Source organism: Drosophila ananassae, chromosome 3L (assembly GCF_017639315.1).
Source record: "Drosophila ananassae strain 14024-0371.13 chromosome 3L, ASM1763931v2, whole genome shotgun sequence".
In the NCBI taxonomy this organism is placed as follows: Eukaryota; Metazoa; Arthropoda; class Insecta; order Diptera; family Drosophilidae; genus Drosophila; species Drosophila ananassae.
In genome coordinates, this window is record NC_057929.1 from 7,667,734 (window position 1) to 7,685,902 (window position 18,169).

At 44.6% G+C, this 18,169-nt stretch overlaps 2 protein-coding genes across 3 annotated transcripts; one reads left to right on the top strand and one right to left on the bottom strand.

The window, feature by feature from the left end:
• The first annotated feature begins 168 nt into the window (after positions 1-168).
• LOC6495869 lies at positions 169-676 on the top strand. The gene has a single exon (XM_001959715.4). The coding sequence runs from the start codon at positions 169-171 to the stop codon at positions 436-438; it is 270 nt and encodes an 89-aa protein (XP_001959751.3). The 3' UTR covers positions 439-676.
• Positions 444-13,014, bottom strand: LOC6494742 (protein scribble homolog). Of its 2 annotated transcripts, XM_001959716.4 has the most exons (7): positions 12,919-13,014; positions 12,675-12,745; positions 4,264-4,864; positions 3,972-4,204; positions 3,586-3,916; positions 1,816-3,532; positions 444-1,754 (listed from the first exon to the last, which is right to left on the bottom strand). In XM_001959716.4, the coding sequence occupies exons 3-7, from the start codon at positions 4,843-4,845 to the stop codon at positions 1,408-1,410; spliced, it is 3,210 nt and encodes a 1,069-aa protein (XP_001959752.1). In that variant the 5' UTR covers positions 4,846-4,864; positions 12,675-12,745; positions 12,919-13,014; the 3' UTR covers positions 444-1,407. The 2 variants fall into 2 exon arrangements, with proteins under 2 accessions (XP_001959752.1, XP_032307138.1); XM_032451247.2 differs by having other exon boundaries at positions 12,675-13,009.
• Positions 13,015-18,169: the final 5,155 nt, after the last annotated feature.

The following is an 18,169-nucleotide window of genomic DNA, read 5'->3' on the forward strand; positions in this document are numbered from 1 at the left end:
TTGAGTCGTTCAGTTTGAGTTTCAAGTTTGTGGCGGGAAGATGGAAGATTGATTTCTAAAAGTTTCAAGAAAAGAACTGTTTCATACTTTAATAGGCTGGAATTCTTAAGCAATTAAGCCTTTAATTTTCTTTAACTTAAAATTGAATACTACAGATAGCTCTGGACAATGCCCGATTGTGAGAACGAGTATGCCTTCACATTCGATTTTAAAAATAAGTTTATTGGAATGCCTTATGACAAGGAATTCGAGCTGTTGTGGCAACAAATCGGCGAAGAGCTCAGAGCCAAGCACAGTCGCTTTCTGGACATGCCCTATGACAGCGGCTTCGAACGGATGTGGCGCCAAATCCGGCTGGAACTGAAAAGCGATCAGGAAGTCACCAACTTTGCCCTCCGATTCCAGAGGAAGCTAACCATTTCCACACTTCAGAGATAGGGAGGTCGGGCCTTTTGAGTCGTTTATTGAATGCAGATAAAATATATATATTCAATTTTATTGAACGGCATTGTTATGGTTTATATGTTACGTATGTCTACTAAGAATGGATTGTAAAGATTACACTCGTTTTGGTTAAAATAATTTATTGTTTTCGGAATTGGTTTCAAAGTCAAATAAGTCAAGCGATTATTTGAATTCGATTGGAAAAAAAGATAATAAAAAAGACTTAACATAAGTTTTTACGCATTAATTATTTCCTCTCTCTCATATCTCATCTCTTGATCGGAATTTAAATCAGACGTTGGTACTAGGGAGTCGTCTTACTTTTTGCTACACAGATCTGGATCCTAAAACTCATACAAATATCCTTCTCCTCGCATCCTTCTGACTTAATTTCAGTTTCAGTTTTTCTTTTTAAGTAAATCGTTTTTTAAGTAATTTGTCGCACGGCTGGAATTTTGGCAAAATGGCACTAAATCTACAAGTTATTCCCGAAATTCTCTTAATTATGGAGTGTTTGTTTGTATTTTGGGGGGACTGTTGGGCAGTTCAATCAGGGGCAGGACCGTTCCTCTCGAAACGGTTGCCAATCGAACTCCGACCCAATCCGACCTCTGCAGTTGCCAAAAGATTGGCAACAGGATTAGGCCAGATGAGCTATTTAGTGGGTAGTAGGGACCTCTTTTTAATTCATCATAGTTTCATTCAAAACCTATTTGGATTCAAGTATTTCTCAGTTGTTGCTTTGTTGCCACGCACTTTTGCTAATACTTTTAACTCCTTTTTCTGTTCCTGTTCCTGCTCCTGTTTCCTGGCTTCCTGGTGCTTCTGTCTACTGTGTGTTTTGTGTGTGTTGTGGTTTTTAATTGTTGTGTGTGTAGTCAAGTGTCTGATGCGATTTCCACATGTTTAACTATCAATAAGCTTATAAATTAGAAAAACAGCGCAACTCGTTCGACTTCCGACTTAGACCTGGTTGATGGGCGCATACCGGTGCACCTTGGGCTGCTTGACCATCTTGGGCTGCTTCTGGTCCTTGCCGCTGGGCTTGGTGATGTCCTCGCTCAGTTTTTGGTAGACAAACGAGTTCTTCGAGGCCAGCAGGGCCATCCTGTAGCGTTCGCCGCGCTTGCGGAGCACCACATACACCACGCGGGCAATGGCCAGCAGGATGAGCAGGACACAGCTGATGACCAGGATCACCGGGATCAGCATGTTGCCGTAGGTGCCGTAATAGATGCGGCCGCGCTCGATGAAGATCTCCTCCTCGTCGTTCTCATCGCTGGAGGCGTCGGTGTCGATGCCAAGTTTCTCTGTTGGACAAAATATGGCATAGAATACATAATTTTCGATAAGTATGGCATTTGAACTCACCCAGAAGGAACTTGTCTCGTGTCTCCTCAGACATGTCCACCTCTTCGGCCTTGATGCCGTGATCCCTCAGCCTGGGCTTCAGGTCCTTGTTGATGAAGTCGTTCTCCTTGGCTTGGGAGTTCTTCTTGGCCTGGGAGTTCTTCTTGGCCTCCTCGAAGCGTTCATCATCATCGTCATCGTCGTCGTCATCATCATCATCCTCATCGTCCTCGTCGCTGTCGTAGTCACTGGCATCCTCGTCCTTCTCCTCGCCACCATTGTCCTCCGAATCGTCCTCGGTTTCTGGGCGGACTACTGGCGAGCCCTTCATGATCTTCTGCATGCTGCTCAGCTTGCTCTTGTCCAAAACGCTCTTGTCCAGGACATCTAGGAGCTTCTTCTCGTCCTCATCCAGCTTCTTCTCGCTCTCCTTGAGGCGCTTCTCCAGCTTGGCTTCGGCACTGTCGGCCTTCTCCTCATCCTCGTCGATGCTAATCTCCGTGTGCTTGCACACATCCCGAGCCAGCTGAGCCCAACCGGCCTGAGCCTGGGTCTCCAGCTCCACGATGGTGGCGTCATCCTCCAGATTGGACAGTACGGGCAAGCGCTTGGGCGTCATCTGCATCTGCAGGGTGACGTAGCTGATGAACTCCTGGAAGTCGTTGCTGCACTTCAGCGGATTATTGTTGATGTCCAGGGAGCGCAGGCTCTTGAAGCTCTTCACATCGGCGACGGAGATCCTCTTGATCCTGTTGCCAGAGGCGTTGAAGCTGCGCAGAGTCTCGAAGAGCTTGTAGTCCTTGCCCAGCTGGCGGTCGGCGAGCAGGCTGGTCAGTTCGCAGTCGTTGACATCCAGGGAGCGGATTTGGTGGAGGGGCAGGAAGAGACGCACCGACAGGCGGCTGATGGGATTGCCGGCCAGGCTCAGCTTGGTCAGCTCTCCGTTCTCCATGAAGATCAGATCGTCCAGGCGGGGAATCAGATTGTTGCTCAGATCCAAGTCGATCAGCTTGTGCAGGCTGGTGAAGATCTCCCGGGGCAGGTGGTTGATGTTGTTCCAGGCCAGCTTCAAGGTGGTCAGGTGCGGCATCGTGGAGAAGGTCTTGTGGCCCAGAGGACCGATGGCGCAGTTCGAGATGTCCAGATAGTAGACGGTGAACTCTCCGCTGTAGCTCAGGAAACCATCAGTGGGCAGTTGGCTCAGACGAGGATTATCGTTCAAACGGATCACATCCAGGTCGGAGTTCTTAAAGAACAACATTCCGGAAATCTGCTCCAGCTCGTTGATGGACAGATCGATGTGACGCAGGTTCTTCAGGGCCAGGAACGAGTCGGGCTGGATCTTGGTGATGCCGTTGCCCTTCAGGTTCAGGTTGGTCAGGCCGGGCATCTTGTCGAACATGCTGTGATGGATCTGGCCGATGGAGTTGAAGCTCAAGTCCAGCTGCTGCAGGTCCTTGGTGCCAAAGTGCAGGTTGTCGGTGAAGGTGTTGTACTTCAGGTGTAGGATCGACAGGGAGGTCTTGTTGAAGATGTCGGCGGGCAGATCGGACAGCGAGTTGTAGGACAGGTCCAGTTCCTCCAGGGAGGTAACATTGTCCAGCACGTTAGCGGGCAGTTTCTTGAGACCGTTCTGGCTAAGATTGATGTAGACAATGTTGGAGAGCTGGGAGAAGGCCGTGGGGTTCAGTTCCATGAGGTTGTTGCGGGACATGTCCAACTCCTCGATGCTGGAGGACTACAAGGAGACCAAAATCAATAAACCTCTTGGGAGGATGAATAGCTATTTACCTTGAGCATGTAGTGGACGCTGGACATCACACTCAGATCGTTGCCAGAAATGGTGAGCATCCGCATCTTCTTGTTCTGGACAAAGGTGTTGGGGTTGAGAAGGGCCAGGCCAACATCCGTCAGATTAACGGCATAGAGCTCGTCCAGGCCATGGAAGGCCTCGGGGTGCAGGTACTCCAGAGTGCAGTTGGCAATCTTAATGGAGGCCACGTTCTTGAGGCCCAGGTTCAGGAAGAACTTGGAGCCCAACAGAATGGGGTATTTGGGTCCCACATTGGTGACCACAAGATCGGTGATGTCGGAGCCGAACTTCTGGATGCCCTGGTCCAATCTGCCGGAAATTGTTATTATTATCTAGAGTATTTGGGAATCTTTTAGAGACAAACCTGCTGCAGGTGGCCACCATGTAGCTGTTGATGTTGCGGGCGCACTGGCAGAATCGGGGACAGGGCACATCTTCGCTGAAGACCACCTGTTCGTCGTCGGTGACATTATCGGGGGTATCGTCGTCATCGTCATCGTCATCATCGTCGTCGTCATCATCGTCGTAGTACTCATAGTTGGAATCGTTGTCACTCTCGATGGTGTTGTCCTTGACCTTCTCATCTTTGCGCTTTGGCTGTAAATGTTAAGGCAGTTCTGTAAAGACCTTCCTCTCCGAACCTGATTGATTCTTACCTTGGGTGAGGAGGAAGTGCTTTCCACAATGGGTTGCAGCTTGGGCTTGCTGGTGGTGGTGCTCTTCGAGCCGTCCTTCTTGGCAGCAGCCGTTGTGGTATCCTTGTCATCGTCGTAGTTGTAGTTGTAATCGTAGTCATCGTCAAAGCTGTCATACGAGTAGTTGTCTTCGCTGCTGTTGGAGCTCTTGCCGGATGACTCACTGACGGTGGCGTTCTCCTTCTTGAGCATCTTGTTGAAGTGCGGATCCTCGCCCAGCATCTGACTGTGCTTGGCTGCCTCCATTAGATCCTTGAGAGCCTCCTCGCTGATCGTCGTCTCCTTGCTCGGGGGTGTGCTCTTCTTTTTGGGCGGACTCTTGGTGGTGGTCTCCGCCGGCAGCTCCTTCACCTTGGGCGTGGAGATCTTGGGCAGAGCGTCCGCAGGACTTGTCTCCTCGCCGGAGGACAGTTCATTGTCGAGAATATCATCCTTGATGTACTTAATCGATGGTTCCCGTAGGGAGGTGGAGTGGCTGGCTTGGATTGCACAAAGAGTGACGGCCAGCAGCAGGACCAGCCTGCAAGTCGACTGGCGACCCATTCTCCGGAAGATGAGCAAACTGAAATGGTCCAGAGGACGGGGAAGAGAAAAGCAAGTTGTACAGTCGTGACTCCTTCCGAGAAATAATGAAAAAACAGAACACTCATACTCCACGAACCCGCCCCGCTATCTTATCGCTAATTGCTGGAGCCAGATAAGCAAAAGTACGTTTATTGAATCAACACCGTTCGGGGGAAGTGGCATGGCTGTATTCATGGCTCTTCCATCACCAGAATACCCTCAGCTCAGTGTATCACTCATTTCCCCAAAAAATGAAACCAAAACTGCGAATCTGATTGGCGAAATAGTGAGGTATGTGTTTGTTTTCCAGATTAGCACCTTGGCACCCAGGCCCAGGAGAGTTGACATCATTGGACCCGCTAATTCGGTCAGCAAACTCAAGTGAAAACCCTTTGAATGTTGCAACATGTTTGCTTATCGTTTAATGGCAATTGTTTCTTGGTCAACAGTGATTCTACGCTTATTTTCGATTCGTTACTCAGAAGTTGGCGAAAGTATTTCATTTCAATACAGTACAGTGTACAATGTTTCCCAACAACCAGTTCCGTGAAGTACTTCCCCACTTGAAAAAGTTAGATGTAGATCGGAGGACTCTCCTTCCCCCTGAAGTATCTGTATTTGTTTTGTTTCGATCGTTTACCTTTTCGATTAGAGTTGCTTTATATTTGCACGCCCTAACCTCTAAATGAGTTAACTAATGACGTCCAAGTCAGAAGAGTCGAGAGTGTCCGGAGAGGGATTCCCCATTGGAACGAGCGTTTCTTGACGCCAATTAAGAACTCGTTTGCCAGATCGCTGGCATGGTGGGGCTGTATTGGATTGTAATTCCAAGAATTTCCGAAACCTGCCGAGCGAAAAACGCTCCCAACGATTTTTAACGGCCTTATGCAATATGGCCTGAGAATGCATTTTCCCGGCCATTCGATGCGGATTCCGTCGCGGACGCCCCTAATGGAACACGCCTGTGTTTGCCTTCGTTTTCATGGCAGAACAAATAATTCGAAACCGTGGCTGGTCGTGTGGTAAACAAAGAGCCACCATAAGCTCGTAGGGTATTAATTTTTGTAACCAAGCAAGCAACCCAGCCAGCGACGACGACCCGGGATCGCGAATGCCACCAGCGACCAGATCTCCCCAGTTCGCCAGAATGCAAAATGCGCAGTTGAAAGCGGCTAGAATAGATCGCATTTATCCAAGTCGATGGGAGGAATGGGTTTTCGAACCGAATGGGAATATACATAGGGTATATATATAGGGGGGAGTATCTATATAGGGGTTGAAATATGATTGTTGATCTATTGCTAGAAAGAGTATAAGATATTTGCAGAAGACAGACATTCAAGGAGAATCTTATCTCTAAAAGATACTTTCTTTATCTGAAAAGATTATGGATTGTTTGTTTATTTTTCTCAGTGCATATCCGCCATGTATGTTGGGGCATTTAATTAGACATACAAACGCAGAGTCGGCTCAAAAAACCGCTTAGCCAGCTTTGGCTGCCACAGAAAATATGTGTGTGGGTGTCAAGTTGAGTGCCTGCCCCATGCCCCAATGCATTGGTGAAACCCGCCGAAGGGAAAATAGCAGCTAGAGATCGCATTAAACGTGTTTAGGTCTTTTGGCTAACATTTCATCGAGTCACGAAAGATTTTCAGAGCCAGACACTGATTTTGGGTTTGGTTTTCAGTTGACTTCCACATCGACTTGGATTGGTTTTTAGCTTTGGCTTGGTTTGGTTTGAATTGGCTTTGGCTTGGGCCAAGGCGCCGCCGACACTCCGACCATAATTAATTCCATTTCTGTCATTGCAGCGATACTATATGCCAGGTCTGGTCCAAGCCTAGCCGAGTGTGTGTGTTAGATGGTGTGTGTTGTTCAAGTTTAGAGAGAAACCGGTAACTGGCACTGGCACTGGCCATACTTGTACATGTATGCAAATAGGTTTTCCAGTCGGAAATTCGTGATTCAACCAATTCATCATATTGCTGGAGATACTAAGTATCAATAGCTCTCATTCTGCGATCCCCCATCCGATCGGAAAGTATATCAGAGTGCATTTCGGTGTCGTGCATCTAATTAGTTTGTTTTCGAAAATCAATTAATGCCATGGGAGTGGAAAAATGCTTTCCTGAAACTAGAGTTTCTAGAACACTTTGACATTCGAAGTTCGAACGAGATAAACTCTGATCTCGATCGCCCCGATCAGCACCGTACTTAATGGCCTTTGGAGCACATCAACCCGACGTAACCAGATACGGAAACATATTGGAGCGTTTTGTTTCGATTCTCGGATGGAATTTATTTATCAGGGCATTATCGGAGTATCGCATAACCGACGACCGATTTCAAAACATGATACTACTGCGTTTTGTTAAAACGTAAACATCTATTCGATTTTAATTTATTGTTATGTTTTGAATTATTTTAATCTCTTGGTTTAGTGGGTCGTCTCCCAATCGACTGGTTGGTCTTTTCCCAAGGGGACCCCTCATTTCCAGATCACGTTACACAGAAATGTCATGTGGATTTGGAGAGCAGCTGGGAGGAGGGTCCACCACCGCTGGGCCATGATGACTTGCCCGTTGAAAGTTATCTCCGTGATGGGCACAGCCCCCGGTTGGAAATTGGAAACTGGGTGCGACCCTTTGCCCAGCGAATATTAAACCGATAGATTATATCGAGGGGAGAGCACACATTCCTTTCCAGCAAGTATATGCTACACAGAGGGAACGGGATCACGAAGGTCAGCTAATGAACTCCCGAAAACGGTATCAACGAACGCAGGTAGACTCGCCTTGACTCCGGCTTTGGATCGGCACGAAAGTGTCTCTGGTAAATACCCAGAAATACCCAAAACATTTACAAATCTCCGGATGAGAGTGTGTGTGTGGCCGTGCGGGGGCGGATAAAGATTGAGCTGTCTGGGTATAAATAGCATTTGTTAACAGGAAGTGAAACCGGAGAGAGGAAGCGTCGTCATCGTCGAGTGGTGTAGGTAGGCAGGCAGGCAGGCAGCCTCATCAGCTGCTCCTTTTAAGGACATGGATTCTTAAGAAGAGTGGTTGCGAACGGAAACCTCTCAGCTGATACCTTCATCAGGGTGGCTCGAACCGAATTCATCCGGCATTATCTGGCCATCACGACTCAATCATATCTGTTGACCGATTCATTAGCATCACAAGCTTTTACGATCGTCATGATTCCGTCTCAAGGAGAGAGAATAAACAGAAAAAAACACCTTCGGGCCAACTGGCCAGATATCCGATTTCCCCGCTATATAGTCCAGTGTTGTGTCCTATTCGGCTGACGCCATTCTGGCACATTATTTCTGCAACGTTAATTTTTTTGCAGACACCGGAGCACAATGGACAGAATTGCCCAAGGCGTGCACATAAAATATAAGCAAGAAAAAACATATACAAGAGTATAAAAAACGCCGACATTTGACCACACACACCATAAGCTCGCAAGCTCACTCTTCTGGCCGTTAAACAAAAAAAAAAAAAGGGGGAAACTGTTGGCTAAGAAAAAGATGGTAAGACTGGTTTTCGGCTGGAGAGCAGCAGCTGTGTGTGCGAGCCAACTTAGAGCCACCGGGCTCTAAGTTGGTGGCGGCCAAAAGTCCGGCAGATGTCTTTACGAGTTACGAAAATTCTTGCTAAAAGCCATTTCAATTCGTTTTTAAGAGTAACGCACTCTCGAATATTGCCAACGACAGTCTCTACCATATATGAGGTTGTGTGACATGTAATATTACGAACTGAGAGTTGCTTCAACTTTGCAATCAGATTGCATGTTGGAATCAAAATAAAGCCATTAGTTCCAGACTTCTAATCAGTGTGACACTTTCTTGCCGGCATGTGCCTATATATAATGGCTATATAATGCCTCCATTATCACTTTCAGAAGGTTATTCGATTCAGTTTCGAGTGAAAAAAAGACTATCTACAGTTTTATTACATTTAAGTGGACTTTTGGAGCTGTTTTTTACTTCCATTTTGTTGTTTTGGAAAGCTATGGAAGGAAATACCTGAAAGGGACACAACTTATCGAAAAGTAATCCCATTGATGGATCGTACTTAAAATATCAACTGTCCCGTCGAAATTATACCGCTGATAAAGTGCATTTTTATTTTGTTGTTATCGGAGCGGGAAAGTCCCCTGCAGGGGCATCAGACATCAGTTATTAAAATGGAAAATTAAATTGATTTCAGCCATTCTTAATTCGAATCGGATATTTATTCAGACTTCCTCGCCGCCAGCAAGGCAATTGCTTCGCTTTGTTCGGATCGAACGATATAGCCCGTATCGTATATATAGCCCTGATGCTGAAGCAGGAAGCAGGGCATAAATTAAGAACTTAAGGAGCCACAAAACCGGCTCCACAAGGCGAGGGCGGTGGCTGGGTGGTGCTTCATTAGCGGTATCTGGATCTGGATCGGATTTCAGATCAGTTTTCACCTCGACTTCCAGCTTCCGCCGCTTAAAGTTCAGACTTGGGTTCGGGCTATGGGGCACGACTATGGGGCACGAAAAAGTGATTTTCATTGTGGGGCTAAGGCGGCGGAAAACCTGATTTGTTTATCCAGCCAAGTGTGATATTTAAAATACACTTTTCCGACGCTAAACTTTGCACTCGAACCCGAGGCTTTGTTTCCCCCCAACAAAGGCCCGATACTATATAGCATAGACTGTGTCTCGAAGTCAGTACTCGCCCGCACGTTTTGGTTTATCGGTTATAAGGTGACTGTCGCCGAGGAATTGTCAATCCCTGGAGACATTAATATATTTATTAGGTGTCAGGTGCTAAGTAGTTAGCACTCGGAGAACCGACAACTGAATGGCGTTAATCTAGACTGTCAAAGGAGGGTAGGCCAGTCTGCGATCTGTTTTTGTTTACTTGTCCTCAAGTACCACATTATCATATTTCCACACTCATATTTTTGAAGGAATTTTTTTGGCTTGCAATTGGGCGTTTGCCGACGTGGCCACTGCCAGTTGCAACTGGCAGGCGGCATTCCAAGTCGCAAAACCACTCGGATGGCACGTAACCACAAACACTCCTCTGAGTCATTTCGGGCCAAGAGTCTCTGCATTTCATTAGCCATCCCATCCCATTGCCAGGCATGGCCCGAGACCCTGAACCCCTACGTTACGACAATTACTACGTTACAATTATGGCCTGGACCAAGCCAAATCAGGGCCTTACTCCACAACTACTGATTTGGCTACCGACTCTCCCAGCTGCTGCCGCCCAGTACTCGCACAATGAGAGGAGAAAGTTGCACTTAAGAATAGGGCCAAAACATTTCCTCATTTGTCGAAACAGTTGCCGGCAGTTCCCTCGCCCCAGTACATGACTAATGTTTTATGGCAAAAATTGATTAATGCTAATGCCTCCACGAGCTCTTTCTCTCTCGCTGTCAGGCATGATCGATTAGATTCAGGGTTAAGGTAAAATGTCAACGCAATGTGGGCGCGAAATATGTTACCCGATTGACTGCCAACCGTCATGCCCAATTGAACAGCGGCGAAAAAAAGCCGCTAAAAATTGCATTTATCTGAGGTGTCTCCCCCAAGCCGATCGAATCTAGCCCGATCCACGATCCAAATCTCAATCGAATGACATCATTGTTTGGAGAGTAGTTGAAGCAATAAACCTGGATCGTAAAAACGCTTAAAATAGTCTGTTTTCTAGTTGTTTTCGCATTACAATCATGTGCCAAAAACAAAGTTTCTAAGTGCGCCAGTGAGCCAGGCACCGACATTACGCATACGCCGCATGTGCCGACACTTAAGTTCTTTCCAAGACAGCCAGCTAGCTCTCTTTAAGCCAGGTTAGCCCACACACACATACCTACTCTTACTGAGATTGAGACGATCTTGGCTGATAAATGTTTGTCTGGGCACTTAACCAAAGCTCCGGTTGCCCATAAAATATATGTTTAACTATTCATAATTCGCCCTCTACGGCGGTGTCGGTATCGGAGTCGGAGTCGGTAGAGACGATAGCTCTACGTCGAAACACTCGGGGGGGGCTAACACTAATAGACCTCCGGCCAATTACCAGCCATGGAAACCAGCCAGAGCAGAGCGGAGAGTGCTGTGACCTCATTAACTCCCCGCTGAAACGAGTCAAAGTCTCAACTGGCATGTGTTTGCTTTTGGCTTTTTATCTGTATAAATAGGTACACTGAGGTTCCGATGTGTGGCCGGCTTATGCCGCGATTAGATAATGCCCCTTTCCCCCCCAACTCTACCTGGCGACACTTTTCATATGCCACACTATTGTGGAAAGGAATTAATCCCTCCTGCTGCTGCTGCTGCTATTGCTGCTGCTATCCAAGAACAATACCAGAGCTGAGCTTAAATTTGCATACGAAATCGTTTTCCAGGAATCCACGGGGCACGGCACACTCCTCCAAACTGGTTGATTACGTCTGGAAAATTGAGACACGCCGCTCGTCTCGTCGCACCTCAAAAAAATGAAATGAACGCCTGTTTATTGCTCCGAGATCTCGGTGAATTATTTGTGTACATTTAAATTCCAGGTACGTGCTGGTCCGGAGTCCGGACTCTAAAGATGGTTATAAAAATTGAAAATCGATTGGAACTGGTTCTGAATTATGCATAGAAATAAAAATAAATTATTTATTTTTGGAGAATATTTTTGTCGGTGGGGCTGTTATCGTATGCTTGGCTTGATTAATTGGCCGATACTTCAGGAAGCTCTTAAATACGATTATGTGTGATTGGTAAATATTGGTAAAATACAAAACACACATACACTTAATTCCCCCCCGAGTCTGATGGACGACCTTTGGCTGGGCAATGGAGCTGAAAAAGTGGGTCTATGTGGAGCTCAGCTTTTCCAATATTTGTTCGAGCTCTGATCGCTCGATGCCATCTCCCCATGGAGTTGAATGATATATGCAAACGACGATCATGGTCGGACCTAAACTATATAGATTTATCTCTCTCGCATTGACAGTTGAGCGTGTTGGGCATTTTGCTTTGCAGTCGAAGCGTTGAATTTGTTATGAAGGTGACTTCTTTTTGAGTAAATGCATTACCGGTTTCTTCACCCCTTTCCCTCTCGTTCGCTCTCGTCCCCCCCGGTTCGTGCCCCTTTCCAAATGGCTCACACACAGATACTCCACTCTACCCACACAGGTGCAGGCTTATCTACCTCCGAGTGCACCGAGTTAGTGGCTCTTGTTTGGCATTCCCCGCTTGTTTTTGTAATTGTCCCTTTTCTAAAAAAATACTTCCTGGATTAATCCCGACCTAAATGAAGTGATTACTTGACTAATTGTATGATTAAAAGTGGGAGTAATTCGTCATTATCGCTTTTCTGAATTTATCCAGATAATTGCGACTCAACTTTGAAATTTATATGTCACCACGGCACCCACACAGATGCCGCTGCTCACACAGATACAATAGCAGCTGCATTGAGCTCGAGCTGGTGTGTCGGTGTGTGAGAGTGCTTCGGTATGTTTTTTTTTTACTTTTTTGTATTTTCGAGATACGGCAGGTAACGAGCCACAGGTAGCGATACATACACTCTCAGCCACGGAAAGATACTTGCCAGAGAGCTGTGGTCTCACTCGCTCTACCTGGCTTTACTTCAATGGGCCAATAGTGTCGTACCTGTCGCTCCCATTCTCCAAAGTGACGAAATCGTAGCCCTCGCTCCGAGTGCACTTTTCTCCTCCTTCGAAAATCCAAAAAAAATCCCTCAAAAATCTCCCCCGAACTAAACCTCAAAATGTATCTCATGGATCCTCGAACGAAATGTAACTCACCTTATGACGGGTCTGCTTGCAGACAACAGGCTCTATATGAAGAGTATTAATCCTAGTTTTGGTTTTAATCTCTAAAAGAAACACACAAACTTAAGTGGATAGATTTCACGTTGTTGGTTGGGGGATTTTTAGTGTCCGGCATAGACTTTTTAATTAGGGTTTTTTAATAAATTAGTTTTAATTAGTGCGCTGATCACGTGCTCGTTAAATCCGCTCGGTCAGCACTGGCTTGTGATTGATTTACCGATTTTCCGTCGACTCTAGCACTTGGTTTCTACCGCGTGTTCAACACCTGTTGAAGTTTGAATCAAAACTGATCGCGGCTAAAAACTAGGGTTGTTCATATATCCGAATATCAGTTTATCGATATTTGTTGTTTTAAAATTTTATATTCATTTCGTTATATCGATTTTGTACCTAAATTATCGATTTTTCAAAATCGAATATACTATATTTGAATTTTCGATGTAAAAACAAAAGAAAATGCTATTAAAAACGCGTACACGGAATATTCCTTTTAAATTCGATTGTTTTGTGTAACTAACATTAATCGATAGGTGTGGCGGGTACAGAACATCTTAGTTCACTTGCAACGTGATTTATTTCTCCAGATCATCTTTTTTATATGAGCGTAATACTTTTCTTGTTTAAAACTATATATTTTATGTTTAATTATTTGATAATTGAGATTCTGAAAATTTGAAACGTCTCCACCAGAAGTCTAAAAATATAACTAACAATAAGGGAAATTTAAAAATTCCCCTTCGTGGCGCCCTCTATAAGATATGTTTTGAGTTACTAACACCAGATGACGCTATTATGTCAAACCATTCTTCACTTTTTTCAACATTTTAATATATAAGACATATAAATCATAAAATAAAGTTCCGGGCCTGGTAAACGCACGTCCAAAAAATGTCAAACATTTCCAAACCGTGCATTTGTTGCAACGACCCACACCTATAATAGAATTTTAAAGATGTGGCAGCTCCAGAAAACTTTTCAAGTCTGGCAGCTTCTGGCAATTCAAATTTTGTAAGCTTAAATTTTAATTTTAACGGTTCGTGGATGGATTTTCCATCAATCTGCATAAAAATCCAAGAAAACAATATTTTTTCAATTTTATCTTAAATTTCCTAGGGGGTCCCCTTTAAAAACTAGAGATTGCCCCAAAAGGACAATATGGGCCACTGCGGAAGCTATATCTCGGCCAATAGTCAACCGATTCTCGAGAGGAATACCTTCAACGATTCGTGGATGGATTTGCTATCAATCTGCATCAAAATCCAAGAAAAAAATATTTTTTAAATTTTTTCTCAAATTTCATAGGGGGTCCCCTTCAAAAACAAGAGACTGCCCCAAAAGGACAATATGGGCCACTGCGGAAGCTATATCTCGGCCAATAGTCAACCGATTCTCGAGAGGAATACCTTCAACGATTCGTGGATGGATTTTCTATCAATCTGCATCAAAATCCAAAAAAAAAATATTTTTAAAATTTTTTCTCAAATTTCATAGGGGGTCCCCTTCAAAAACAAGAGACTGCCCCAAAAGGACAATATGGGCCACTGCGGAAGCTATATCTCGGCCAATAGTCAACCGATTCTCGAGAGGAATACCTTCAACGATTCGTGGATGGATTTGCTATCAATCTGCATCAAAATCCAAGAAAAAAATATTTATTAAATTTTTTCTCAAATTTCATAGGGGGTCCCCTTCAAAAACAAGAGACTGCCCCAAAAGGACAATATGGGCCACTGCGGAAGCTATATCTCGGCCAATAGTCAACCGATTCTCGAGAGGAATACCTTCAACGATTCGTAGATGGATATACTATCAATCTGCATCATAATCAAAAAAAAAAATATTTTTAAAATTTTTTCTCAAATTTCATAGGGGGTCCCCTTCAAAAACAAGAGACTGCCCCAAAAGGACAATATGGGCCACTGCGGAAGCTATATCTCGTCCAATAGTCATCCGATTCTAGAGAGGAATGACTTAAACGATTCGTAGATGGATATACTACCAATCTGCATCATAATCAAGAAAACAATTATTTTATAGAATTTTCGTAAAATTTTTTTTTTGCCGTTTTTGAAAAGCCTTTACACCTTAAATTTTGTTTAGTTAAAAAATGGTAAACCACAAAAAATGTAACGCAAAGTCACTTAATTTTATGTTCATTCTGAGGGTTGCATCCCGAAAACAATGTTTTAAAAAGGGCATAAATTAAGGAGTTTCAGCCCTTTGTTGCGGTTGACTTGCATTCATAAATCCGAACAAACTTTCCATTTTAAAATCTGAACGGCAGCTGCAACCGCAGCTAATCACGTCTTTGTGACGCCCGAGTGGGGTCTTGGCGCTTCATGATTTGAATTTTAAGTTCAGTTTCTGTTCTGGCCGGGCGACGACAGCCACTCATTCTTTTTATGTGATGTTGTCGAGAGCATTTAAGAGATAGTTTCATTATTTTATGACGACAACGTGCCAAGCGTAGTATTGGGATATATAGCCATATAATTACAGCAGCTGATCAGATTTAATGTGACATTGCCGGGGCATTCCGAATGCAAGATTATCTTGGACAACCATGATCCAAAAAATTCGATCGCAAAGGTTCAAAGCAAAGACCATTAGCGGATCAATTACATGTCGAACGGTTGGCTACTTCTCCAAAATCTCAGATTACACCCTTGACGGCGTGACACAATTATTTTGTATGTATATTTTGTTTCGGAGATCAGAACAATTGGGAGATAGAGTACGAGATACTTAAGCACAACCGGAAGGGAAGAAAAATGAGATATTGTTGTTGATCCATTCATTTCAGTTTTATGGCTGTATCGCGAGTGAAAGTGTTTTATGGCCGATATTTCGCATGAAAGGTGGCATTATGTGGGCGTCGTCTGTCACTCATTTGGCCTTAACTATTTGGGTCACCAGATCAATTACCAAGTAGCCTTTTTTTTGTGTTTTATGAGCCGAACCTGTCGCCGGCGCTTCCTCAACTCTGAAAGGGTTGGTCATTAGTCCGGAAAGGGTTTATGGTCAGCCTTTCCTTCTGGTCTTCAAAAATGTTCGAGAACGGGAAACAAATTATTTTGTCCTTGCACAATCAATGCTTTTTTTTTTCTTCTGAAAAGTACATTTTACTTTTGATCGTGGGGTTTGAAGTAAACTGCTTCACCCTGATATATGACGTCATAGGAACGTGAACACCTGCCTTGATTTCCCGACATGTCTCAGCGTTATTTTACACTTCCTTTTGACATTATGTGTATGGAGAAGTATCCCCCCTGGGAGTCCAAATAAGGAACCGCTTGAAAATATATTGTCGCAGCTGCAACAAAGCTCAGAGGCCACTCCACCTCAAGCTCACGTCAGCCCATCACAACTTATCTATATGACATGTATTGTGTTTGTATTTCCATAGCAGTTGTTATTGTTGATTTGTGTTATGTGCGATTCATGAGTCTGCCAACTCTCCGGTCCAACTAGACGTCGTAATCACAGTCCGTCGGAGTGCTGATAAAAGAGTGCTGTTCACAATGCAATTCCAGTTCAGAAACTTCCGCTCAGTGTAACAAAAGATAGCTATTGCAGTTCCAAGCGATCCATTTCAAGGGCAACTCTCAACGTTTTAACTTATTAAAGAGTTATTTTAATAATATCTTTTAATTGTTCAGTGTGCTTGTGGTATATTCCATTTCATTCGATCACTGACAAGTCAATAAAGACTTCTTTTATGCCTGGCTAACAGCTCAATTTGCTCCTGGTTCCTGTTCTTTCCCCTCTTGGGGTGTGCGCTTGTATCTGGATAATGGGATCTAGACCAAAAATAGATGGCCTCGATATCGGGCGAGGGTGTATCTGACGTCGAGCATTGGGTCATGAACTGCAATTATGTGCCACATAATAGGGTGGTGTGCCTGCCCACGCCCCCAACTTTCCCCTCAGCCACCAGACCCTATCGCTTTGGCTGCTTTTGCGTGTGTTGCAGTGTTGCAGCACTTGCCGCACTTGCCACAATTGTGTTGCTCCCCGCCGGGAATGTAATTGCTGTCAAATCGCCTGGCGAGGGCCTAATTGTGCATAAGACAGTGGACGCCAAGAGGAGGCTGGGCGTGGCCCAAAACACTTACCACTGCGCGCAATATTGGAAACGGAATTAGCTCCCTATTTTAGTTTTTTTTTTTTAAACTTTAAATGTTTACTTAGAGCTTTTCCCGATTGTTTTGAAATGTTTCCCCCACCACCACCTACCCACCACATAAACACACATTCAAATTCGATTTTTAGACGATTTTAACAAGAATTTTATTTATGAAATGGGAATTCTAAATGGAAGCATTCGGCTAGTTGTGAACTGAGTTTTATGGTGGGGTAATCTGGTATAACATTTCTCCTTATCGGTCACGGAGGAACCCGAACGGACTCCAGACCATCCCACTTTCGGTTTTTATTAGTATTTATTGTTTGTTACATTGGCTTGATAAACTGCAGGCATGCTCGTAGGAAATCAATTACTGGAGGAGTCCACAAAGAACTGGGGAGCGATCTAAGCGCGCTTATCATCCGAGAGGCTCTACTGGGGGGGCAAAGTCAACCACTGCCACAACCACCGCCACAACCACCGCCACAACCACCGCCACCGCCAATTGAACTTGTGAACCACACTTGAACCCCTCGTGCTGGGTCGCCCGCTAGACGGCTCGATTTCGTGTCACCGAATCGTAAAATTCATAAATTGCGGTGCACCACAGCAACCTACCCCAATATGGAATAGCTACTTGAGGTACATACTATATATTTTGTGTACCTCCTGGCCTGGACTGATAAGCATTTTGATTACTGAACAAATAAAGGCACTGCAGCGAAGTTCAATGACAGAGATACCCGTTTGGGTAATCGTGATCGGCATCCTTTATTTCCGCCATATGTTGTTATATGTTTTACCCATTCCACACCGAATCCCAATCCCAACCCCAACGTCATTCCCTCGAAAAACTTGATCACATCTTGCCGGACCGGCATCAAAACTCATTGTAAATATTAATTATAATGAAATACACGAGATGATGAGCAATACGATTAATGAATATACGCAAAATGCCTTGTCTTCGGGGCTCCTTCTATAATAAGTAAATTAAGAATTCGCTGTTGAAACTCCATGGTGACATGGTGTGGTGTGGTGTGGTGGCACTCAGTCCCTCATCGCACTTGGGCGTGCACTGACTTATGTGAGTGCCTGTGTGTATGCGGACATGTGAGGAAAAGTCAGCTATTGCGTAGGAGGGGGAGTGTAAATGCAAGTGGTGTTGGAAACAAGGAAAGCCACCACCCAAGGGTTTCAACATTATCAGACATTTACACTGAGGAAAATTATATAGAAACTTATATTAACGAGTTACAAACAGGCCTCTCATCGCCTGTTTTAAAATTAATGTAAAATGGAGACTATTACTTTACAAGAATCTTCACCTTCTCATTGATCT

Excerpts from the sequence above, each read along its gene's own strand:
- LOC6495869 (XM_001959715.4), top strand. The coding sequence starts at position 169 with ATGCCCGATTGTGAGAACGAGTATGCCTTCACATTCGATTTTAAAAAT.
- LOC6494742 (XM_001959716.4), bottom strand. The coding sequence starts at position 4,845 with ATGGGTCGCCAGTCGACTTGCAGGCTGGTCCTGCTGCTGGCCGTCACT. Across the intron at positions 4,205-4,263 it reads GCACTTCCTCCTCACCCAAG|CCAAAGCGCAAAGATGAGAA; the intron begins GTAAGAATCAAT and ends TAACATTTACAG. Across the intron at positions 1,755-1,815 it reads ACGAGACAAGTTCCTTCTGG|AGAAACTTGGCATCGACACC; the intron begins GTGAGTTCAAAT and ends TTTGTCCAACAG.